The following is a 24345-nucleotide window of genomic DNA, read 5'->3' as shown; positions in this document are numbered from 1 at the left end:
CACATCTTCAACTTTTGATCAGTTTTATTATTATTTTAAAATTCTCTACAGGGTTGGCTCGTGGTAAAGAATTTGCCTGCCAGTGCAGGGGACACGGGTTCAATCCCTGGTCCAGGAACTTCTCACATGCTGTGGGACAACTAAGCCCATGCGCTGCAACTACCGAGCCAGAGCTCTAGAGCAACAAGAGGAGCCACTGCAAACAGAAGCTTGTGCATTGCAACTGGAGAATAGCCCCTGCTTGCTGCAACTAGAGAAAGCCCAGCATAGCCAAAACTATATAAATAAATCTTAAATAAGCCTTAAAAATTTCTCTACAGACTGTGCATCCCCTTTTCTCCTGTGCCCAAGTTGGACCATTCCTGTTTCCCTCCCTTTGGTATACCACTGTCTGGGGAAAAGACAGTAAATAAAATGAGTAAATTATATACAAGGTTAAAAGGCAGTGAGCATTATGGATAAAACATACAGCCGGGTATGGGGCATGGGAGTTGCAATATAAAATAGGACTGTCAGAGAAGATCACTGCACAGGTAACATTTGAGGGAGATGAAGGAGTTAGCCCTGTTGACATCATTCTAGGGAAGAGCTTTCATGATACAGGAACAGCTAGTGCACAGGTGCTGGGGTGGGACAGTGTTTGGCAGAGCTTTGATTGTCCCACAACAATGGGGAGCTATGGACAGTTTTGTTTGTTTGGTTTTTCAAGATATCTCAGCTTTATTGAGCTACAACTCACATAGCGTACAATGTACCCTTTTAATGTGTGCAATTCAGTGGGTTTTAGTATATTCATAGAGTTGTGCAACTGTTATCACGTTCAATTTTAGAAAATTTCATCGTCCTCAAAAGAAGCCCCTTACTCTTTAGCAGTCACTCCCCTTCCTCCAGTCCTCTCAGCCACAGGCAACCATAAATCTATTTTCTGTCTCTATGAATTTCCTTATCCTGAACATTTCCTGTAAATAGAATCATACAACATGAGGCCTTTTGTATCTGGTTTCTCTGCCTTGGACTTCCCTCGTGTCTCAGCTGGCAAAGAATCTGCGTGCAATGCAGGAGACAGACCTGGGTTTGATCCCTCGGTTGGGAAGAATCCCCTGTAGAAGGGAAAGACTACCCACTCCAGTATTCTGGCCTGGAGAATTCCATGGACTGTGTAGTCCATGGGATCACAAAGAGTCGGACACTACTGAGTGACTTTCACTTCACTTCTCTGCTTAGCATATTTTCAAGGTTCATATATAGGTACTTAATTTCTTTTTATTACCAAATAAGAGTCCATCATATGGATATATCAAATTTTATTTATCCATTCATCAGTTGATGGGCTGGATTTTTTCCCACCTGTTGTCTGCTATGAACACTCATGTACAAATTTTTGTGTGAACATATGTTCTCAACTCTCTGGTATACTAAGAATAGAATTACTGGATCATATGGTAACTCTTCGGAGAAGGCAATGGCACCCCACTCCAGTACTCTTGCCTGGAAAATCCCATGGACGGAGGAGCCTGGTAGCCTGCAGTCCATGGGGTCGAAAAGAGTCAGACACGACTGAGTGACTTCACTTTCACTTTTCACTTTCATGCATTGGAGAAGGAAATGGCAACCTACTCCAGTGTTCTTGCCTGGAGAATCCCAGGGACGGGGGAGCCTGGTGGGCTGCTGTCTATGGGGTTGCACAGAGTCGGACATGACTGACGCGACTTAGCTGCATGGTAACTCGTTTAACTTTTTAAGGAACTGCCAGGGGCTTCCCTAGTGGTCCAGCAGGTAAAAATCCACCTGCCAATGCAGGGAATGCAGGTTTGATCCTTGGTCCGGGAAGATCCTACATGCCTCTGAGCAACTAAGCCTGCAAGCCACTGCTGAAGCCCACGCCTAGAGCCCCTGCTCTGCAGCAAGAGTAGCCCCCAGTCACTTCAGCTAGAGAAAGCCAGTGTGCTGCAACGAAGACCCAGTGCAGCCATAAATAAATAAATAAATAAATCTCTATTTTTTTATTTTTAATAAATCTTAAAAAAAAAAAGAAACTGCTAGACTGTTTTCCAAAGTGGCTGAACTATACAAATTCCCACCATCAATGTATCAGGGTTCTGATTCCTCCACATTCTTGCCAGCACTTGATATGATTGCCATCCTACTGAGTGTGAAGTGGTATTTCATTGTTGTTTTGATTTACATTTTCCTGATATTAATGATATTGATCATCTTTTCAGGTATAGACTCTTGTATATCTTTTTTCTAGAAATGTCTATTCATGTCCTTTGTCTATTTTTTAAATGGGTCATCTTATAATTGAGTTACATGACTTCTTTATTTAGATACAAGTACCTTATCAAATATATAATTTGCAATTTTTTATCTCATCTGTGGGTTGTCTCTTCACTTTCTTGAAGTTCTTTAAAACAAGTTTTAAATTTTGATGGTGTCCAATTTATTTACTTTTTTCTTTTGTTGCTTTGCTTTTGGTATCATATTTAAGGAACCATTGTCTAGGAATGGATAATCTTAAGCAGGGGAAGGACATGACCAAATGTAAGGTTTTTAAAAATTGTTTATTTATTTATGGCTGCACCGGGTCTTTGTTGCTGCTCATGGGCTTTTCTCTAGTTGAGGCAAGTGGGGGCTACTCTCTCGCTGCGGTGCATGGGCTTCTCATTGCAGCGGCTTCTCTTGTTTCAGAGCACAGCCTCTAAGGGCATGTGGGTTTTAGCAGTTGCAGCACACAGGCTTAGTTGCCCCATGGCATGTGGAATCTTCCTGGACCAAGGATCAAACCCGGGTTCCTTTCATTGGCAGGCAGATTCTTAACCACTGGACCACCAGGGAAATCCTGCCAAATTTAAATTTTGAAGTGTATTCTTGCTGCTTTCAATTAGGTGGGAAGACTTGTGAGGTAAGAAATTTCTCTGGTCGCCCTTGTTAAACGTGCAAACTCCACCCTCCTCCATTTCTTATTTTCTGCTTCATATTTCTCCATAAACTAATCATATTCTAACAAACTGAGTAATATACTGTACTTATTATGTCACTACTTGTCTCCACCTCATGGAATGATGACTCCCTGAGGATTAGGCTTGTCTGTTTTGTTCACCGCTCTGTCCTCGGTGCCCAGGGAAGTTGAGGAGGGGGAACCTGGTGATCACCGGGGAGACAAGAAAACCCTTGGATGCTATCTGGCTGGCATAAGGAGACTGATATGAGCGGGAGAAAGAAAGGCGGCGGTGCGGGGTGTGTGTGTGTGTGTGTGTGTGTGTGTGTGTGTGTGTGGCTAACAGCTCAGATGACATGATGTCAAAAGAATATTTGTTGAATAAGGTGAATATGAACAAATGGATACATGGATGAATGAATAAATGAAAGGGGTCAAAAGACCTACCGTGAGTACTATGGCTTGACCTTCCTTTGCCAACAGAGTAGGTAGCACAGGGGCTCCCGCACTGTCCCTGGCAACCACCAGGGGGCGAAGACAGGCTGGGTGCCCGAGAGGCCATCCCGATAACCGCCCCGCCCCGCCCCGGGGATCCAGGTCCCGGGAGCCCCAGCCACTCTGCCGGGCCTGGGGCTCCCGGACCCCGCCCATACCTGAACCAGGAACAGCCGCGGGCTTCCCGAGGGCGCTGCGGCAAGTCCTCGCGCTGCAGGCGGGGAAACTGAGGCCCGGGGCGGTCGGGGCGGGGCCGGCCCCCCTGCGAGTCCGAGCCCCCGCCCCCGGCCGGCCCCGCCCCGGCCCGTAAGAGGTCCCCTGGGCGCCCGGCGAAAGCGCACAGCGCGGCGCCGGGGCCGGGGCCGGGACCACGATGGCAGCTCAGCGGCTGGGCAAGCGGGTGCTGAGCAAGCTGCAGGCTCCATCGCGGGCCCGGGGGCCGGGGGGCAGCCCCGGGGGGCTGCAAAAGCGGCACGCGCGCGTCACCGTCAAGTATGACCGGCGAGAGCTGCAGCGGCGGCTGGACGTGGAGAAGTGGATCGACGGGCGCTTGGAGGAGCTGTACCGCGGCAGGGTGAGGCGGAGAGAGGTACCCCGGGGGAGGGGAAGGGGGACTGGTTGTTTGTTCTCGCTGATGCACCCTGGTGCAGCCTCCTTTGCACGGGAGAACGCAGCCTCCTGGACTCCTGGACCCCGCCGTCTATCTTCCATGACACTCTGCTTGTGCACACAGACACACTTGGGTCCAAACTCCCGGCTTTAGCATATGGGAGCTGGAGTGACCTTATCTGGAGAAAGGGTGGGGGCAAGGGGGATGTCTTAAAACCAAACATAGACATGGTGTCTGGGGGAGATACAACCACAGCATACAGCAAAGGAAGCATTGGCATTCACAGACAGGCTCAGTGACGTGCTGTGGCCACTCGCAGATACAGTGACAGAAGCAACAACTCCACACAGCCTCCCCGGGACACAAGAAGGGGGCACTTACAGATCAACCTGTGCAACTGCCACAGGCTCTCCCAGTCACCCCAACACAGGCCATGGCCATATGCAGACACAACACGACTATACCCACACAAAAGTACTCTAGTCACGGCTATTCACAGATATACAGCAAAGCTGTAGCAACTCACAGACACTGCAAGCTACAACAGCTACCTCTGACACCCAGTGATTCAAGTAACGACCATCCATTATCTCCTAAAAGCAAAAAAACGATAATCACTTTGCAAGCGCAATGATAGATGCTGCAGCCATGCACAGACATAAAATAACAGAAATTATAGCTACACCCAGACAGTAAACCGCGTAAGCCATGGGCTCCTCCGGCCACACAAAGGCAGAAACTGCATCTGCCCGTGAACACACACAGCATATGCTACAGCCTCCACTGCTATCTCGTGGGCTACAGACAGAAATGACATTTTACTGTCTATAGTCACATTTGTACAACACACACGTGCTGCAGAGCATGGTCACAGGTACACACACACACACAGAGGATAAGATATTATCCTCAGCACAGCTCGAAGGTGGGAGACGCCCTTGCAGTGACCCGAGGCCCCTCTGTCCTCAGACACGTGTGGCTCACACTGATGGACAGTGGCTAGTGGTAGGTGGCATCAGCTAGCCAGACTCTCAGGGACACAAGCTGTGGTCACTTACTGATCGACCTATGCTGTAGTGAGACAAACACAGCTAAGCCGGAGTCACCCACCACCCACCCTTAGGACCACAGACCCCTGACGAGCCACAGAGAACATCACACACACACGTGACACATCCCTGCACCCTCCCGTTGGCCCTGGTCTCAAACACAGAGACTCACATAGGCGGTTTACACACTTACAGACACTCCACGCCACACACCATCCCCCAACTGCCCAGGCCTGAAGCCCACAGTGGAGTCAGCCGGATTTTGCTGGAGGAGGAGAGACTGTATCCTCTGGGATCTCTTTGCTCAGACAGCTGGAATCTGTCCGCAACAGGGGTACCGAGCCAGTCTGCATTTGGCCCTTTGCCCCGAGAGGCCACCCAAGGGTCCCCCTTTGGGCCGCTTGAAATTGGGCTCGTGACTTATCCCACCCACCCACCCACCCTGGGGACTTGAGGGTTGGGCTAGGGCCCCAGGGGGTGACCCCAACCCCCCAGCCTCATCCCCTGGGGCTAGGGGCCATCCCTAGCAGGCTCTAGCCTGCCAGCTTTCCTCCCCTCCACCTAGTGCTTAAACTTTTCCTTGAAAGGACAGAGCCAGCCCCTCTCCAGAATCCCAGAATCTGACATTCCAAGACTCGACCAGGCCTGCTTCCCACTGTGGGAACCGGGGCCAAGGCAGGAGCGCAGTGCCAGGCCTGAGACTCCCGGGACCCAGGGGCCAGGATCCGAGCTGGTACAGGCTCTGGGGCCTCTGTCAACCCATCTGTCACCACCCGCCCCCCCCCCCCCACCCAGATGTCCCGCCTTGGCGGTGCTGTCCCTGACTACCACATTATTGCTCCAGAACCCGCCAGCTGGGCCCTGGGTGGCTGGGGCTCCTCCCGAGCCTGGGACAAAGACAGGGGAGGGAAGGGAAGGGACCCTGACTGCCCCTCCTTCTCCGCTCAGGAGGCAGACATGCCCGATGAGGTCAACATCGATGAATTGTTGGAATTAGAGAGTGAAGAGGAGAGAAGCCGGAAAATCCAGGTAGGTGGAAGGGAAAGCCGTACCTAGCCCCCTCCCCTGCATCTCCCTAAAAATTGTATCAATAATTAACAGGTTTATTGAGCACTCCCTCAGTGCCAGGCACTGTTTCAATGGCTTTAAGCTTAGTAACTTATTTAATCTTCACAAAACCCTCCAAAGGGACTGTTATCTCCATTGCACTACTATCGATACTATTATCTCCATTTTCAAGTCAAGGAAAATGACTCCCAGAGATATCTAATCACTTGCCCAGGGCCACACAGCTCAGCAGGGGCAGAGCTGAGAGTCAGAGCTCGGCAGTGCACACGCAGTGGCCCGCTCTTCCGGCCTCGGTGCTCTAGAGGGAGGAAATGCTTTGTGATCTTCTGGCCCTCTCTGGATCCAGCGCTGGTGGGGGGCTGAGTGTCTGGACTCACCCCTAGCCCCCAGTAGCTCTCTAAGACGCCTAGATCTATTTCTTCCCTTGAAACCACGTGGGAAGTCCACCTGGACGTCCATCTGTCTTGCAGCCCTTGCTTTGCTGGGTTGGAGGCGTGTAGGTGTTGGTCATTTACTACTTTTTTTCTGTTGGGGGGTTTTTAGGGACTCCTAAAGTCGTGCACGAACCCCACAGAGGTGAGTTTTCTGTCCCCAACTCTAGGGCCCTATTCTGTCCCCTGCACCCGTGAGGGTGGGGGTGGGCTCCGGGGAGGAGGGAGGAAGCTGGCGGGGCCCAGGACCCTCAGAGGGAACCCTGGGGGCCCTGCCTCTCCCAGGGCCCTTTCCTCATCTCAGTGGTGTCTTTTGTCTTCCTCACTCCTGTCCCTCTCTCCCCATCTGCCGCCGGGGCTCCATTATCTCCCCCTCTGAGGCGCTCCCCCATCTGTCTCCTGTCTCTGCCTCTGCTGCGCCATCCCGTCTCTGCCTCTCTCCCCCGTGCCTGCCTGCAGCACCCTGGGGCTCCCTTCCCCACCTCTCAGGGGCCCCCCAGCCTTCCAGGCCCTGAGCGGCCCAACCCCTCTCACTTCCTTCCCGGCTTTAAAAGGGAAAACTATTCGTGTTTCTCTGACCAGCTCTGGGCTGCCTGAGGGACAAACGTCACTGTGTGTCTGTCTGCCCTGGAGCCGGCTCAGGCCTCTGGCCCCTGGGGACCCCCCTCCTGGTAATCTCTTGGCCTGAGAAATAGCCCCATGTTGCCCCGTGGCTCTGTTTCTTTCTTGGGCCCCTCGTTTCTCTCCCCACCTCTTCTCTGCACCTCTCTCCATTTCTGTCCCTCTCCCTGCCTCTGGTCTCTTCCTCTCCCTCCGGCCTGTTCTTCTCCATCTGGAGCCTCTACCCCTCCTCACCTGCACCTCCATCCCCTCTCACTGACCAGAGGGCAGGAAAAAGAGGAGTCCCGGGTTGGAAGGGCTGGGTTGGCCAGGGGGTGCCCCCACCCCTCCCCATGTTCTCAGCATCCTCGCCCCGTCCTCAGGACTTCGTCCAGGAGCTGCTGGCGAAGCTGCGAGGCCTCCACAAGCAGCCAGGCCTGCGTCAGCCCAGCCCCTCCGGCGACGGCAGCCTGAGCCCCCGCCAGGACCGAGCCCGGACCGCGCCGCGCTGACCCTCTCTGGCCTCCGTGACCTCCTCCATCTCCCTGCCACCCAACGCCGTCCTGGCTTGTTTATAAGTCGTATTTAATGGTTCTGTAACAATAACACCGCGTGCCTGTTTTTCCTCTCCCTGGTTACTGTGGGCTTCCCTGAGCGCCTCCCCCCACCGCCCTCTCTCCCGCTGCGTCTCCTCGGCCCCCAGCCCCCGCAGCTGGCCCGGACAGATGGAGAACAGCTCCTCAGCCAGAGAGCATGAGAACAGGCCCTGCTGACCTTCCACCCCTGGGGCTCACATCCTGTCCTCACCTCCCCCAGCCTTGGCCTAGCCCCAGCCAGCAGGGCCTCCATATGTGGGCAGGGGTGGAAGGGGGGTGCTGTGGGGAGGACCACCGTGGACCACCACAGCAGAGGCCCAGGACCGAATGTGCCTGCTGTGACCGCCACGTACCGGGAACAAACCATTCATCCTCTCCATAGATTTTATTCCACATTCATTGGCTGCTTTTATCCCTGGGTCGGGAAGATCCCCTGGAGAAGGCAATGGCAACCCACTCCAGTATTCTTGCCTGGGAAATTCCATGGACAGAGGAGCCTGGCAGGCTACAGTCCATGGGGTGGCAAGAGTCGAACACGACTTAGCAACTAAACCACCACCATCGGATGCTTAGCACTGCCATTGGTATTGAGGACACAGAGATAAGCAGAATATGGCCCCTGGCATCAAGGTGGTGGGGAAGGAGAGCCTGCGGGCAGGAGATTAGAGCAAAGTGTGCTGAATGGTTCAAGATACTTGGGAGCCTAGGGAGTGGGAGGAGAGGTTTGTTCTTGGGGTGGTGAAGAAATCTAGGAGTGCATCCCGAAGAAAGTGACACTTAGGCAGGGCTTTGAAGGATGTGTAGGAGTTTGTGTGAAATGGGTACCCATATTTGAGGGCTCCGAACTGGGGGGTGATGGAATTTACACTGGGGCTGAGGAGGCTTCCCTGGTGGCTCAGATGGTAAAGCATCTGCCTGCAGTATGGGATACCCAGGTTCGATCCCTGGGTCAGGAAGATCCCCTGGAGAAGGAAATGGCAACCCACTCCAGTACTCTTGCCTGGAAAATTCCATAGATGGAGGAGCCTGGTGAGCTACAGCCCATGGGGGTCGCAAAGAGTTGGACACGACTGAACGACTTCACTTTCTTTCTGAGACAGGGAAGATACCAAATAATTGGCAGGCCCATCTATCAGTCAGAATAGACAAGTCCTTCAGAACTGAAACAGGGAAGCTGATTGGGCTGGGGCATGCTCATGCTGGGGAAAGGAGGCCCTGAAGAGTCTTAGGGGAAGGGCCAGGGTATCAAGTGAATAGCAGCTATTTATCAAAGACTGTGGAAGTATTTCATTATTTTAACAATAGTTTTGTTGTACCATCAGTCCCAGCCATGTACAATCAGCAGATGGGGCTGTGGCTGTGGCTGTGTTTAGCACTGGGGTCGGGCCAGAGCTGCTTTGTGACCCTCTGGCCCTCTCTGGATCCAGCGCTGGTCGTGGAGCTGAGTGTCTGGACTCATCCCTAGCCTGGAGGGGCAAAGCACCTCTCCCATCTCACCCCTCCTAACCAAAATTTGCGCCTCAACCCCCTTGCCCATTCAGTGCCACCCAGCAGCCCTGCCAAGATTAGGCGCCCATCCCAGGGGTCTGAGTTCCTGTCTGGCAGGAAGAGAAGCTGACCCTGGAGGAGAGGAATATCCAGGAGCCCCTGGTCTGTCCAGCCCTTCAAGTGACCTTGCTGTCCCTGTGCAGACAGACCTCAGGCTTCCAGTGCCTCTTCCCCTCCACAGAACTAGGTACAGAGTGTGAGGGGGAACCCCTCCCCCCGGCAGCCAAGTGAAGTCTTGACTGTGCCAGGTGTTGGGCCTCTCAGCTTCCTCATTGGTAAAGTGGGGACTTCATCCATGAGGAAACTGAGGCCCAGACAGTGATGTCAGTTGCCCCAAGTCACTCAGCTGGGAAGTGGCACTGGGTTTCAATTCTAGGCATTATGACTCCAGAACCCAACTATTTCTTCACTACAGTGCCCTTATAAGCCATAGCTTTAGCATAAATTGCAGTTCTTCAGGGGCAAGAAGAGGTGTACTAATTCATACGAAGGTGCGAGTGACTGCTAACAGCCCTCTGAAATAGCCTATCCAAAGGGCAGTGCAGGGAATTCCTTGGCGTTCCAGTGGTTAAAACTCCATGCTTCTAATGCAGGGACCATGAGTTTCATCCCTGGTCAGAGAACTAGGTCCCACATGCTGTGTGGTGCAGCCAAAAAAATTTTAAAGTAAAATAAAGGGCAATACAATTTGAGAACATGGCTACAACAAATGGGTCTGGAAGCAGCATACCATGGTGGATAAGAGCATGAACTCAGGGGTTAATGCCTGGATTCAAAGGCCATCTGTTCTACTTCATAGCTGTGTGGGCTAGTGCAAATCACTTAACCCCTCTGGGTCCACATGCTTCAAGTATTCACATCTGTAAAATGAAGATGATAATACCTGCCTCCCAGGGTGGTTGTGAAGTTTAAATGCATCGATCATAGACTAGCGCCAGGGCACACAATAAGCTTTATGATCAACTTTATCACTGAGGGGGAAGACTGAACCATTAGCTCCTTACAGCCACCATCCCTGGCCAAGCAAATGTCCTCAGGGACACTGAATCACAGCCCCTCCATTAAGGAAAAGTCTCAAAGGACACAGTGTACCTGGCCTACCAGGCTTGCATTATTGCCACACTCACCTCATGCTGCCTCCCAGGGATCTGTGATCTTGTTTCTCACTTAGCAGCCAAATAATGCTTTTTCTCATTTTTTAAAATTTTGGCTTCACCTCTCAGGTTGTGGGATCTTGGTTCCCTGACCAGGGATTGAACCAAAGGGGTCGGCAATTAAAGCAGAGTTCAAACCACCGGACCTTCAGGGAAGTCCCTCTTTTTAGTTTCTTCCACCTTGCTCCCTCCATGGGCTTCTTTTGGCTTCAGAAGAGAAATCCTCCACCCTCCACTCTCCACCCCCCTCACCTGTCATCATGCCTTCATCCCTCCTCTTTTCCTCACTTTCAGGAGGCGCTTCCCCTCCTGGGCTCTCAAATGTTTCTCTGCTCGAGCACTCTACTCAGAATCCCTCATCATTTAGATGTAATTTCAGACAAGTGTCCTTGCGCCCCTTAGTTAAGGCTATCACTGTGGCTATCCTGTCACAATAAATTTTCTCCACAGGATTTATCACACCCTGAAATTTTAGTTTATTTTCTGTCTACCCTCCCTGATTGCTTGCGACCCTATGGACTGTAGCCCATGAGGCTCCTCTGTCCATGGAATTCTCCAGGTAAGAATACTGGAGCGGATTGCCATGCCCTCCTCCAGGAGATCTTCCCAACCAAGGAACCGAACCTGTGCCTTTTGCGTCTCTGGCTTTGTAAACGGGTTCTTTCCCTTAGCCATCAGGGAAGGAGCCACCAGGGAAGCCCCTTACCTTCCCCCTTTCAGAATATTAGCTCACTAGGCCCAGCGGTATTCCTAACGTCAGGAGCGGCGCCTGGCACCCCTAGGTGCTGGACCAGTAACAGTGCCTCCTGGTGGCCACATTCTCCACGCGTAGTAACCCTCCTCGACTAGACGTGAAGCCTTAGCGCCCCCTCGTGGCTACGCGACTTGTTTTAAAGTTTTTTTTTGTTTTTTTTTTTCAGTTGCTCAGTCTTGTCCGACACTTTGCGACCCCATGGACTGTAGCCTACCATGGGATTTTCCAGGCAAGAGTACTGGAGTGGGTTGCAATTCCCTTCGCCAGAGGATCTGACTTGTTTTAAACTACACCCTAAAGGTCAGTTACTCCAGGGGGCTCAGTCAGTCAGTTCAGTCGCTCAGTCTTTGTGACCCCATGCATTGCAGCACGCCAGGCCTCCCTGTCCATCACTAACTCCCGGAGTCCACCCAAACCAGAGGGCTCAGCCAGCATTTAATTAAGAGCTGGCTGCAGAGATTGCTACTGCAAAGCACTCCCCCGTCTTTGATCAACACCAGAGGCTTTGCTAATAGAATGATAAATATTAGAAATGGGATCACACTGATGATATGATTGTTAATTGGCTAAAATGTTTTAGAAATACTACTTGCCTTTATACCTTCCCTGGTGGCTCAGATGGTAAAGCATCTGCCTACAATGTGGGAGACCTGGGTTCGATCCCTGGGTCGGGAAAATCCTCTGGAGAAGGAAATGGCAACCCACTCTAGTACCCTTGCCTGGAAAATCCCATGGACGGAGGAGTGTGGTAGACTACAGTCCATGGGGTCGCAAAGAGTCGGACACGACGGAGCGACTTCACTTTTCTTTCTACTCGCCTTTTAATAAAGAGGGCAGTAAGGCTATTTACAAAATGTGTATCATGGTTGATACAAGATAAGCCTACAAGAATCAATGTCATTTCACTAATACTAACATAACCAATAAAACATTATTTAAAAAATGTGTTCGGGAAATCCGGCACCAAAAAGCAAAACAAACTTGTTCGGCTCTCAGTAGCTACAAAAACTATAGTGTATTTAACACCTTAAAGATACATAAGTCCTTGAAGGAAAAAGCATCAATATGCTAATAAAAGATACAGAAGATAATGTGGAAAAAAATGAGACTATCCATGCCTTTGGATAAGATATCTTAGTATTATCCACATGTCAATTCTCTCCAAATTAGTCAATAAATTCAAAGCAACTTCAATCAGAATTCTGGATGGATTTTTTGAGGTACTTGATAAAGCCTATTCTAAAATTTGTGTGGAGGAATGCATGCATGCGTGCTGAGTCACTTCACTCGTGTCCAACTCTTCGACGCTATGGACTGTAGCTTGCCAGGTTCCTTTGTCCATGGGATTTCTCAGGCAAGAATACTGGAGTTGTTTGCTGTGCCCTCCTCCAGAGGATCCTCCTCACCCAGGGATCGAATCATGTATCTTATGTCTCCTTCATTGGCAGGCAGGTTCTTTACCACTAGCGCCACCTGGGAAGCCGTATGGAGGAATAACTAAGTCAGCGTTAGACAGGAAAGAGAAGAGGGCTTGCTCTACCAAATATTAGCCATATTGCAAAACCATAGTAATGAAAACTCTGGGGATTTCTCTGGTGGTCCAGTGATTGGGACTCCATGCTTCCAATGCAGGGGACTTGGGTTTGATCCCTGGTAAGGTAAACAGGATCCCACATGTCAACAGGTGGGGCCAAAAATAAATAAAACCATGGCATCGATGCAGCAACAGATGAATACAGCAAAGAAACAGAAGAGACTCACAGACAGGACCACCAGGCTCCTCTGTCCATGGGACTTCCAGGCAAGACTACTGGAGGGGGTTGCCATTTTCTACTCCAGTATTTGTCTGTTTTTGTGATTTTGCTTGCCTCAGGCAGTAAAACACACCCAGTCCTTGTTATTCCATCTTGGTCAGACCCAGAAGTCTCCACGAAACTTCAAAACATACGTTTCTTGTCTGTCTCCTCTTGTAAGCAGATAGGGTAGAGGGTCCCTGGAGAAAAAGAACAAGGCGTGGCTTTCCTGACACAAGAGAAGCCATTTAAAAACAAATTCATTCATTTATTTAGTTAATTTTGGCTGTGCTGGGTCTTCGTTGCTGCGTGGGCTTTTTAGTAGTCGCGGCAAGCAAGGGCTCCTCTCTAGTTGCGGTGCTCGGGCTTCTCGTTTTGCTGACTTCTCTTGTCGTGGAGCAGGGCTCTAGGGTGTGTGGGCTCAGGAGCTGCGGCTCCCAGGCTCTGGAGCATAAGCTCAATCGTGTGGCGCACACACAGGCTTAGTTGCTCCTCAGCATGCGCGATCTTCCCGGACCACGGGTTGAACCCTCGTCTTCTGCGTTGGCAGGTAGATTCTTTACCGCTGAACCACCATGGAAACCTGAGAATCCATTTTTGACCTGAGAAGTAATTTTGTGATCTGAGCCCAGCCACAAGGCTTGCCCTTAAATAGTTTTCAGTAATCAGTGAACTAAAGGGAATAAAAGAATGCAGAAACAAAGAAGGGTTAGCATGCAAGACAAATAACAATAGCAAAGATAATTTATCAGTGGTAAAGACTCCCAGTTCCATTTCAATGGTAAAGATTAGCCTGAAGTGCTCAACCACCAGATCAGAACCTCAGCCACGATGACGTTGACCTTTTCTGATCCTTGTAACTTCAATCAACTAAAGCTTGGACTCTGTTGGCCACCCAAACCCCTTCATGAGTATGCATGCACTCTTAGCTTAGAACTTTTCCAATTTTACTGTTTGAGGAGACACTGTCTTGGGAGAGATCCCTGGTGTTCTTACTTACTGCTATTCAGTTCAGTTCAGTCGCTCAGTCGTATCTGACTCTTTTCGACCTCATGGACCACAGCACGGCAGGCCTCCCTGTCCATCACCAACTCCCAAATTTTACTAAAACTCATGTCCATTGAGTCAGTAATGCTATCCAACCATCTCATCCTCTGTCGTCCCCTTCTCCTCCTGCCTTCAATCTTTCCCAGTATCAGGGTCTTTTCAAATGAGTCAGCTCTTTGAATCAGGTGGCCAAAGTATTGGAGTTTCAAAATTTCAGTCCTTCCAATATTCAGGACTGATTTCCTTTAGGATTGACTGGTTGGATCTCCTTGTAGTCCAAGGGACTCTCAAGAGTCTTCTCCAACACCACAGTTCAAAAGCATCAATTCTTCGGCGCTCAGCTTTCTTTATAGTCCAACTCTCACATCTATACATGACTACTGGAAAAACCATAGCCTTGACTAGATGGACCTTTGTTGGCAAAGTAACATCTCTGCTTTTTAATATGCTGTCTAGGTTGGTTATAACTTTTCTCCCAAGGAGTAAGGGTCTTCTAATTTCATGGCTGCAGTCACTATCTGCAGTTATTTTGGAGCCCCCCAAAATAAAGTCTGCCACTGTTTCCACTGTTTCCCCATCTATATGCCATGAAATGATGGGCCCAGATACCATGATCTTAGTTTTCTTAATGTTGAGTTTTAAGCCAACTTTTTCACTCTCCTCTTTCACTTTCATCAAGAGGCTCTTTAGTTCTTTGCTTTCTGCCATAAGGGCGGTGTCATCTGCATATCTGAAGTTATTGATATTTCTCCGGGTGATCTTGATTCCAGTTTGTACTTCATCCAGCCCAGTGTTTCTCATGATGTACTTTGCATGTAAATTAAATAAGCAGGGTGACAATATACCTTGTCATACTCCTTTTCCTATTTGGAACCAATCTGTTGTTCCATGTCCAGTTCTAACTGTTGCTTCCTGACCTGCAAATAGATTTCTCAAGAGGCAGGTCAAGTGGTGGGTATTCCCATCTCTTTAAGAATTTTTCAGAGTTTGTTGTGGTCCACATAGTCAAAGATTTTGGCATATAGTCAATAAAGCAGAAATAGATGTTTTTCTGGAACTCTCTTGCTTTTTCTGTGATCCAGTGGATGTTGACAATTTGATCTCTGGTTCCTCTGCCTTTTCTAAATCCATCTTGAACATCTGGAAGGTCATGGTTCATATACTGTTGAAGCCTGGCTTGGAGAATTTTGAGCATTACTTTATTACTTTTTATCAGCCTGGGAGATGAGTGCAATTGTGCAGTAGTTTGAGCATTCTTTGGCATTGCCTTTCTTTGGGATTGGAATGAAAGTGATAGTAAATCCTTCCTTTTCCCTTGCTCTGACTTAGTCCTGTCTTTGGGCTCAACACCCACCAAGAGGTGAACTCAGTGTTTCAGGTAACATCTGTCAGCTACAGACCGCCAGCAACTGAACGACAACAAGGGCATTTGCCATCTCACTGTGCTACTGCAACTACTGACCTTCGACACTCCCTGAAGGGAGTTCAGGGTGGAGAGTGAGACACTCTGTGCTCTGGGGAAACTGGTGGAACAGGTCTTCAGATAGTTAGATATTCTCAGAAACTGATTTCATGATCCTAATCCTTGTTATTGTTGTTTAATCACTCAGTCCTGTCAGACTCTTTGGGATCCCATGGTTCGTAGCCCGCCAGGCTCCTCTGTCCATGGGATTCCCCAGGCAAGAATACTGGAGTGGGTTGCCACTTCTTTCTCCAGGGGATATTCCCAACTCAGGGATCAAACCTGTGTCTCCTGCATTGGCAGGCAGATTCTCTACCACTGAACCACCAGGGAAACCCTTATCTCTAGAAAAGCACTAAATCCCTTCATGGTGACTCCTCATGACCAGTAGAAAACCTTCTGTAAAGTAAGCGCTTGATTTCATTGAACTCCCACTTCACCAAAATCTTATATATTGACCTGCCCCTACTCCCTCTTTGGAGCAGTCTCTCAGAGCTATCTGAAGTGCTATCTCCCGGGCTGCAGTCCTCATTTTGCTCCAAATAAAACTTAAATTGCAACTCTCATGTTGTGCATCTTTTAGTCGACAATTCCTCTCATATATCAGCTCCGGGAGAGCAGGGATTTTTGTCTGCTTTCTTTCTTTTCCTGCAGGGCTCTTCATCCTTAAAACAGCATCTGACACAGGATAGGTACTTGTTAAACTCTTTTTTTTTTGCACAGTATTGTTAATCATTTATTTATCTAGAGAAACTATTCCCTTAGCCCAGATATTCATAGTTCATAGTGCAGGAACACAGGCAAGTGGCAAACTTCCATAGATCGCAACCCAAAGAAATTCTTTCTATTCCAAAATCACATTGCACTCTGAAAGATGCCAGTCTTCCTGATCTCCTCAAAAGCTTTTATGGAGTTATAATTTTTGCAGAAATCTGCATATATCTTCTTTCCTTATTCAACCACATCAAACTTATAGAAAGTTGCAGCTCCCAAGGAGACAGTGAATAATCCAAGGATATGAAATCACAGATATTGGCCAGAAGTCCACACATCTGAGGTTTTGTCAAAGAACTGGAAGCCATGGTAGTTTTTCTCCTTGACAGCTCAACAACAACATCCTTCCAGACAGATGGAGAAATGGACCTTGGTAAATATTTATAGGAGAGATGATTAAATGGATGAAGTGGGTCTTATGATTCCATTTTACAGATGAGGAAATTGAGGCACCGTGAGGAATTTAAAAGCCTCTTGATGAAAGTGAAAGTGGAGAGTGAAAAAGTTGGCTTAAAGCTCAACATTCAGAAAACAAAGATCATGGCATCTGGTCCCATCACTTCATGGAAAATAGATGGAAAAACATCTATTAGAAACATCTAATAGTGGAAACAGTGTCAGACTTTATTTTTTTGGGCTCCAAAATCACTGCAGATGGTGACTGCAGCCATGAAATTAAAAGACGCTTACTCCTTGGGAGGAAAGTTATGACCAACCTAGATAGCATATTCAAAAGCAGAGACGTTACTTTGCCAGCAAAGGTCCGTCTAGTCAAGGCTATGGTTTTTCCTGTGGTCATGTATGAATGTGAGAGTTGGACTGTGAAGAAGGCTGAGCGCCGAAGAATTGATGCTTTTGAACTGTGGTGTTGGAGAAGACTCTTGAGAGTCCCTTGGACTGCAAGGAGATCCAACCAGTCCATTCTGAAGGAGATCAGCCCTGGGATTTCTTTGGAGGGAATGATGCTGAAGCTGAAACTCCAGTACTTTGGCCACCTCATGCGAAGAGTTGACTCATTGGAAAAGACTCTGATGCTGGGAGGGATTGGGGGCAGGAGGAGAAGGGGACGACAGAGGATGAGATGGCTGGATGGCATCACTGACTTGATGGACATGAGTCTGAGTGAACTCCGGGAGTTGGTGATGGACAGGGAGGCCTGGAGTGCTGCAATTCATGGGGTCACAAAGAGTTGGACACAGCTGAGTGACTGAACTGAACTGAACTGAAGGCCAGTCATTCGTAAAGAGAGTCAAACTCAGGCAATCTGACTCCCGAGCCCAAACTCTTAACTATGGGACAGCTGCCACTCTACTAAACATGGACTGGGCTGTCTCTCTGACTTTTTCTAAGACCCGCTTCCTCCCTAGCAAGGAATGCAGTCTCCCATGACTGAACATTCTCATACTCCCAACATGAGAGTGGTGATTCACTCACCGCTGTAGCCCTGGGGCCCAACATGGACACGTGGTCAAAGTGAAAGTGTTAGTTGCTCAGTTGTCTGATTCTTTGCAACTCCATGGACCGTAGCCCCCAGCCTCCTCTGTTCATGGAGTTCTCCAGGTAAGAATACTGGAGTACCATTCCCTTCTCCAGGGGATCTTCTCAACCTAAGGCTCAAACCCGCATCTCCTGCATCTCCTCCATTTCAGGTGCATTCTTGATCATCTGAGCCACCAGGGAAGCCCAACATGGGCACATAGTTGGCACTCATTTGCTGAATCAATGAATGAATGGATAAATAAAAGACTTGAAGAGACTTGGTGTCCATCAGGAATTTCTGGTTGCAAGCCACAGACCTCATGGTGGACCTGAACTGAAGACCTCTCTGCTTAGGTCCACTGTGAAAAATCCCAGGGAACAACCCTGGTTGGTGAAGCAGGGTCCTGTCCTGTCTCTGAACCAATCACTGTACCAGGGGGCATTTCTTTTTTTTTTTTAAGTTGAAGTATAGTTGATTTACAATGTTGTGTTAATTTCTGTTGTACAGCAAAGTGATTGATATATATGTATATATAAAACTTTAAAATTTGTTTTCATTATGGTTTACCACAGGATATTGAATATGGTTCCCTGTGCTATACAGTAGGACTTTGTTGTTTATCCACTCTATATATAATAATTTGCATCTGCTGATCCCAAACTCCCACTCCACCCATCCCTCCCCTCCTCATTGGCAACCACAAGTCTACTCTCCATGTCCGAGAGTCTAAAAAAACAGGATCTTTCTTAAGGGTTAGCTATCTGGTCAGGTCAGAGACCCCCAAAGATTGAATGCTAAGCATACACCCTCATAGGGCACTTTCCCATGGGAATAAATATAGCAATTGGCTGTAAGTTCAGTGTACATGCTGAATGTGTAAGTGCCCAAGCATGGGCCACAATTTAAGAAAGCAGCTGGAATGAGAAAACAGATTGACTTGGGTGGCTGTGATATACACAGTCTGCTGGCAGCTTGCATCAACTGTCATGGTAATGAAATCATCATAAAGGACTGGGGTGCCCAATGAAGAATTCACCGGAGACACAAAAGAGCCAGTGATGCTTGTACAGCTGCACTCCTGGGCCTGTGTGTGGACCTCAAAGTGTACCACTGGCTTGAGGCGGACTGTATCAATCGTGGCCCCAAGAGGAAACGTAAGGCCAATCAGATAAAGATAACCTGAGTAAGATAACTTCTCATAGAGAAGCTGTTTACAGAATGTGGGGGAATGACTCTAGATCTTGTGTCAGTGGAGGGGGCCCAAAGCGGGCTCTTGTCTACCCCTGAAAATGAGTTGTCTGAGGAGGCACACCTGCTGACAAAGCAGAGAACTTTATTGGGAAGAGGCACCTGGATGGAGTACAGGAGGGTGAGGGAACCCAGGAGGACTGCTCTGCCACTTGAGTAGCAGTATCAGGTTTCATGGTGATGGGGTTAGTTTCCAGGTTGTCTCTGCCCAATCATTTTGACTCAGGGTCCTTCCTGATGGTACAAGCATTGCTCAGCCAAGATGGACACCAGTGAGGAGGATTCTGGGAGGTGGTAGGGCATGTGGTGTCTCCTTTTGACCTTTCCCGAATTCTTCCAGTTGGTGGTGGCTTGTTAGTTCCGTGTTCTTTACTAGGACCTCCTGCCATAAAACTCATGCAAATCGTGAGTATGGTGCTTGGCCAGAGTGGGCAGTTTCAGTCCGTGTTTCCCCTAACAGTACCCACCCCCCTCACCCCTGCCCCATGCATGAGGGTTTCTGGGTCTCTACATTTCCTCTACCACCTGACATGATCCAGCTTTCTGATTTTTGTCTGTCTAGTAGGTGCTATAAAGAAGGCTGAGCATTAAGAATTGATGCTTTCAAATTGTGGTGCTGGAGAAGACTCTTGAGAGTCCCTTGGAGAGCAAGGAGATCAAACCAGTCAATCCTAAAGGAAATCAATCCTGAATATTTACTGGCAGTACTGATGCTGAAGCTCCAATACTTTGGCACCTGAGGCGAAGAGCCAACTCATTGGAAAAGACCTTGATGCTGGGAAACATTGAGGGCAGGAGGAGAAGGGGACGACAGAGGATGAGATGTTTGGATGGCATCACCGATTCAATGGACATGAATTTGAGCAAACCCCGGGAGATGGTGGAGGACAGGGGAGCCTAGCGTGCTGCAGTCCATGGGGTTGCAAAGAGTCAGATACAACTTAGTGACTGAACAACAACTAGGTACTAAGTGATCTCTCATTGTTTTTTTTCCCCCATTTTTATTATGAAAAATTTCAAATGTATAGAAAAATTGGAAGGAATTTGAACACTCATATCCCAGTTGTTTTTAACTTCCATTTTTCTGAGTACTTACAATTTTTAAAACATTTTCTTATGCTTGACAGGTTTTTGGGTCTTCTGACATTTAAGTGCTCACATCCTTTGCTTGCTCAGATATTTTTTGGCGGGGGAAGTGGCTGTCTTGTTCATGTTTAAGGGTTCTTTGAATATTCTTATCATTAATCCTTTGTCAGTTTCAGATATGTTACTTTTCACTTACCTATTAATTTTGTTCATAATTCCTTCACTAAACAGAATTCTTAATTTTATTTATTTATTTTGGGAATTTCCAAGCATAAAAGGTAGAGAGAATAGCATGACCCCTATTTAGCTGTTACTCAGCTCCAAGAATTATCAATGCACAGTGATTCATATTTTAATTATCCTCCTTACTCTTTTTATTTCTTAAGCTGAAACACTTTATTTTCCACAATTTCAAAAATACAGGAAAGTTGAAGTAATTGTTCAGGGAATACCCACACACCCATCAGCTGGCCTCTACCATTACCATTTTTTTTAAAGAAAATATTTATCTTAATTTATTTGACTGCAGGAGGTCTTAGTTGCAGCAGGCGAACTCTTAGAGCATGTGGGATCTAATTCCCTGACCAGGGATGGAATCCAGGCCCCCTCATTAGGAACACAGAGTCTTAGCCCCTGCACCCCAAGGGAAGTCTTAATCGAAAGCATTTTAATCTACTGGCACTGTCCCTCAGTTTTTCCCTCTATCCATCCTACCATCCACCCATCACATTTTTGAAAACATTTCAAAACTCCACCTTCTTCCTCTAAACTTTTCAGCAAGCAAATTAGTAAGAGTTGAATTGTATCCCCTCAAAAAAGATTCATTGAAGTTCTGATTCCCAGCACTTGAGAGTGTGACCTTACTTCCAAATAATAAGATGCAAACAGGGAATTGCCTGGTGGTCCAGTGGCTAGGGCTCTGAGCTCTTACTGCCAAGGGCCCAGGTTTGATCCCTGGTCAAGGAACTAAGATCCCCCAAGCCTTGTGGCATGGCAAAAAAAGATGCACATGTCAGGCGAGGGTATGCTTCTCGGTTCTTGTCTCGTCACAACCATGATTTGGAGCAACGGACATTAAAGCCTTCGGCACGTCACAGCTCTTGGGTCTTGAACAAACCGTGTCATAGCTCTTAGACAAATCAGTGTTACAGCTCTATTTTATTTAGAAGATAGCAGGAGAATCCATCCTTGAAGAGAAGAGAGTGGAGGAGCGTGCAGGGTGGGGTGGGGGGGAGGGGAGAGAGAGAGCAAGAGCCTATGCATGCTGGAGAGAGAGAGAGAGAGCGCGTGCTTGGCTCCTCCTTTTATATGTTTTCTTCCCTCTGGGCCTAGCCTATGCAAATTGGGCTCAACCAGGACTGCTGTTCTACCTGAAGTCCTCACTCTGGTCCTCGGACCTTCCTTTGACCTTCCTTTGTTCTATTTTCGCGGGCTTTTCCCTTCCTTGTCTTTTAGCCACCGCCATTTTGGACTCCTTTTCCTTATTCTAACTACCTAACACATATATAATTAGTTAAGGGAAAGTCATGCTAGAAGCTCCTAACCCAGTATGACTTGTGCCCTTGTAAGGAGTCAGCCACATGCAGACACAGAGACACAGAAAGAGGCCATGTGAAGACAGAGGCAAAGATTAGAATGGTGCGGTCACAAACCAAGAAACTCCTGGGACGGCCAGAAGCTTGGAAGAGACAAGAAAAGAGCCTCTCCTAGAACTTTTGAGAGAGCATGGTCAGGCAGTCACCTTGATTTCAGACTTCTGGCCTCCAGAACCATGAGAGAATAAATTTCCGTTGTTTTTAAGCCCCCAGTTTGTGGTACTTTGTTATGGCCGCCCTAGGAAGCTAATACACATACAATTACCTAGCTTCAAGATTTATTTACTTAAAAAAAACTCTATTTAGTTTTTATTGTTCTGGGTCTTCATTTGCTATGCTTGGGCTTGTCTCTAGTTGCAGGGACTGGGGGCTACTCTTTAGTTGCAACACGCAGGCTTCTCATGGCGGTGGCTTCTCGTTGTGGAGCACAGGCTCTAGGGCGCGTGGGCTTCATTAGTTGTGGCTCCCGGGCTCTAGAGAATAGGCTCAATAGTTGTGGCACATGCACAGGCTTAGTTGCTCTACGACATACGGGATCTTTCTGGATTGGGGACCGAACCTGTGTCTCCTGCATTGGCAGATGGATTCTTTACCAATGAGCTACCAGGGATGCCCTATTTACTTTTTTTAAGGTAAAATTTGTACACAAAGAAATGCAAAATCTTAAGTGTGCTACTTGATGGGTTTTGACAAATGCTTGTACCTGTGTAATCCCAATCTTTGAAAAGAAATAGAACACACACTTTGGAAAAGACCCTGACGCTGGGAAAGATTGAAGGCAGGAGGAGAAGGGGATGACAGAGGATGAGATGGCTGGATGGCATTACCGACTCAATGGACATGAGTTTGAGCAAGCTCCAGGAGTTGGTGATGGACAGGGAGGCCTGGCGTGCTGCAGTCCATGGGGTCGCAAAGAGTGGGACATGACTGAGCGACTGGACTGAACTGGACTGAGAACACACACACATGCAAAGAAACAGGACATCACCATCATTCAAGAAAATGACCTCACTCTCCTTTAGCTATAATACTTTAAAACAAACCCTAATTTTAAGCTTACACACACAATAAGCCAACCCTAGCTGTAACTTTCTATCTCAAATATTTCACCATCTATCTCAAATCAGTAATAATGTGACAAAAATCATAACCACAATGCCTGTATCATATAAAAAATGAACAATATTTCCTTAATATCTTATAATACACACCCTATGTTCAAATATCCCAATTATCTTGGAAGTGTTTTTCTAAGTTGGTTTGTTCAAAACAGAATCTATGCAAGATCCACACATTGTGGGTTTTTTTAAAAAATAAAATTTTTTGGAGTATAGTTGCTTTACAGTGTGAGGTTAGTTTCTGCTGTACAGCAGTGAATCAGTTGTACATATATGTATATCCTCCCTTTCCTGTATTTCCTTCCCATTTAGGTCACAAAAGAGTCCTGAGTAGTTTCCTGTGCTATGCAGTAGATTCTGTTAGCTATCTATTTTATGTGTAGTAGTATATGTTGTAGTGGTGGTTGAGTTGCTAAGTTGTGTCTGACTCTTGAGACCCCACGGACTGTAGCCCGCCAGGCTCCTCTGTCCATAGGATTCTCCAGGCAAGAATACTAGAGTGGGTTGCCAAGGCGGTCAACCCCAATCTCTCAATTCATTCCACCCTCCCCACTCTGGGTATCCATATGTTTGTTCTTATACACGTTATATTTAAAAAAAATTATTCTATGGACTTCTCTGGTGGTCCAGTGGTTAAGAATATGCCTTCTAATGCAGAGGATGCCGGTTCAACCCCTGTCTAGGAACTAAGATCCCACATGCCATGGGGCAACAAAGCCCACGAGCTGCAACTAAGACCCAAGGCTGCCACGTATATAAATATAAGAAAAACAAATAAAATTATTGTATTAAGTAATTTATTTTTGCATCGAGTCTTCATTGCTGCAGGCGGGCTTTCTCTAGTCGCAGCAAGTGGAGGCTCCGCTCTAGTTGTGGTGCTCAGGCTTCTCACTGCAGTGGTTTCTCCTGTGGAGCACAGGCTCTAGAGCGCTTCAGCTTCAGTAGTTACGGCGCATGGGCTCAGTTGCCCTGTGGCATATGGAATCTTCCCCGACCAGGGATCGAACCTGTGTCCCCTGCATTGGCAGGCAGATTCTTAACCACTGGACCACTAGCAAACTCCCAGGTCGTGTTTTTAATCCACAGGGATTCTTAACCTGGGGTCCCGGGACCTCCAAGGGGTCCAGAGTCCTATCACTGTTGGTGGGAAAATTTTGAAATGTCTGTTTTCACAAACCTCTAACTCAAATTTGATATTTTTGTCAATTATGAACATTGGCAACAAATCAGTACTATTGGCAAAACCTGTGACTTCATCACCCACATAAATCACAGCTGTTTTATGTGTTTTACAGCACATAACAGTTGTTGTAGATATCTTGAAACATTGGTTTTACTCATCAGTGCTTAGAAACTATGGTAATTACTGGATCTGCGTGCTAAGTCGCTTCAGTTGTGTTCAACTCTTTGCGACCCCATGGACTGTAGACTGCCAGGCTGCTCTGTCCATGGGATTCTCCAGGCAAGAACACTGGAGAGGGTTGATATGCTCTTCCCTA

At 47.9% G+C, this 24345-nt stretch overlaps 1 protein-coding gene, 2 long non-coding RNA genes and 1 pseudogene across 5 annotated transcripts; 1 reads left to right on the top strand and 3 right to left on the bottom strand.

Moving 5' to 3' along the window:
* Positions 1-2542: 2542 nt before the first annotated feature.
* LOC147353763 (uncharacterized) lies at positions 2543-3708 on the bottom strand. Its single transcript, XR_015145939.1, has 2 exons — positions 3592-3708; positions 2543-2839 (listed from the first exon to the last, which is right to left on the bottom strand). It is a non-coding gene; the product is annotated as an uncharacterized LOC147353763 (long non-coding RNA).
* A 62-nt stretch (positions 3709-3770) lies between these two features.
* On the top strand, positions 3771-7812 carry PPP1R14A (protein phosphatase 1 regulatory inhibitor subunit 14A). Of its 3 annotated transcripts, none has more exons than XM_086352308.1 (4): positions 3771-4007; positions 6041-6121; positions 6704-6736; positions 7575-7812. In XM_086352308.1, the coding sequence occupies exons 1-4, from the start codon at positions 3807-3809 to the stop codon at positions 7701-7703; spliced, it is 444 nt and encodes a 147-aa protein (XP_086208434.1). In that variant the 5' UTR covers positions 3771-3806; the 3' UTR covers positions 7704-7812. The 3 variants fall into 3 exon arrangements, with proteins under 3 accessions (XP_086208434.1, XP_086208433.1, XP_086208436.1); XM_086352307.1 differs by having other exon boundaries at positions 3771-4022; XM_086352310.1 differs by lacking the exon at positions 3771-4007 and adding an exon at positions 5384-5825.
* Positions 4084-5407, bottom strand: LOC147353762 (uncharacterized). The gene is made up of 3 exons (XR_015145938.1): positions 5286-5407; positions 4595-4636; positions 4084-4221 (listed from the first exon to the last, which is right to left on the bottom strand). It is a non-coding gene; the product is annotated as an uncharacterized LOC147353762 (long non-coding RNA).
* Positions 7813-16400: 8588 nt separating the features above from the next.
* LOC147353760 (cytochrome c oxidase subunit 6C pseudogene) lies at positions 16401-16627 on the bottom strand (annotated as a pseudogene).
* Between the last annotated feature and the right edge of the window lie 7718 nt (positions 16628-24345).

The sequence above is a fragment of the Bos grunniens genome, chromosome 18 (genome assembly GCF_055505025.1).
Source record: "Bos grunniens cultivar Pamir isolate PY7600 chromosome 18, Bosgru_T2T1.0, whole genome shotgun sequence".
Classification (NCBI taxonomy): Eukaryota; Metazoa; Chordata; class Mammalia; order Artiodactyla; family Bovidae; genus Bos; species Bos grunniens.
The sequence above is the reverse complement of the archived record's forward strand: the minus strand, read 5'-3'. Positions and strand labels throughout refer to the sequence as shown.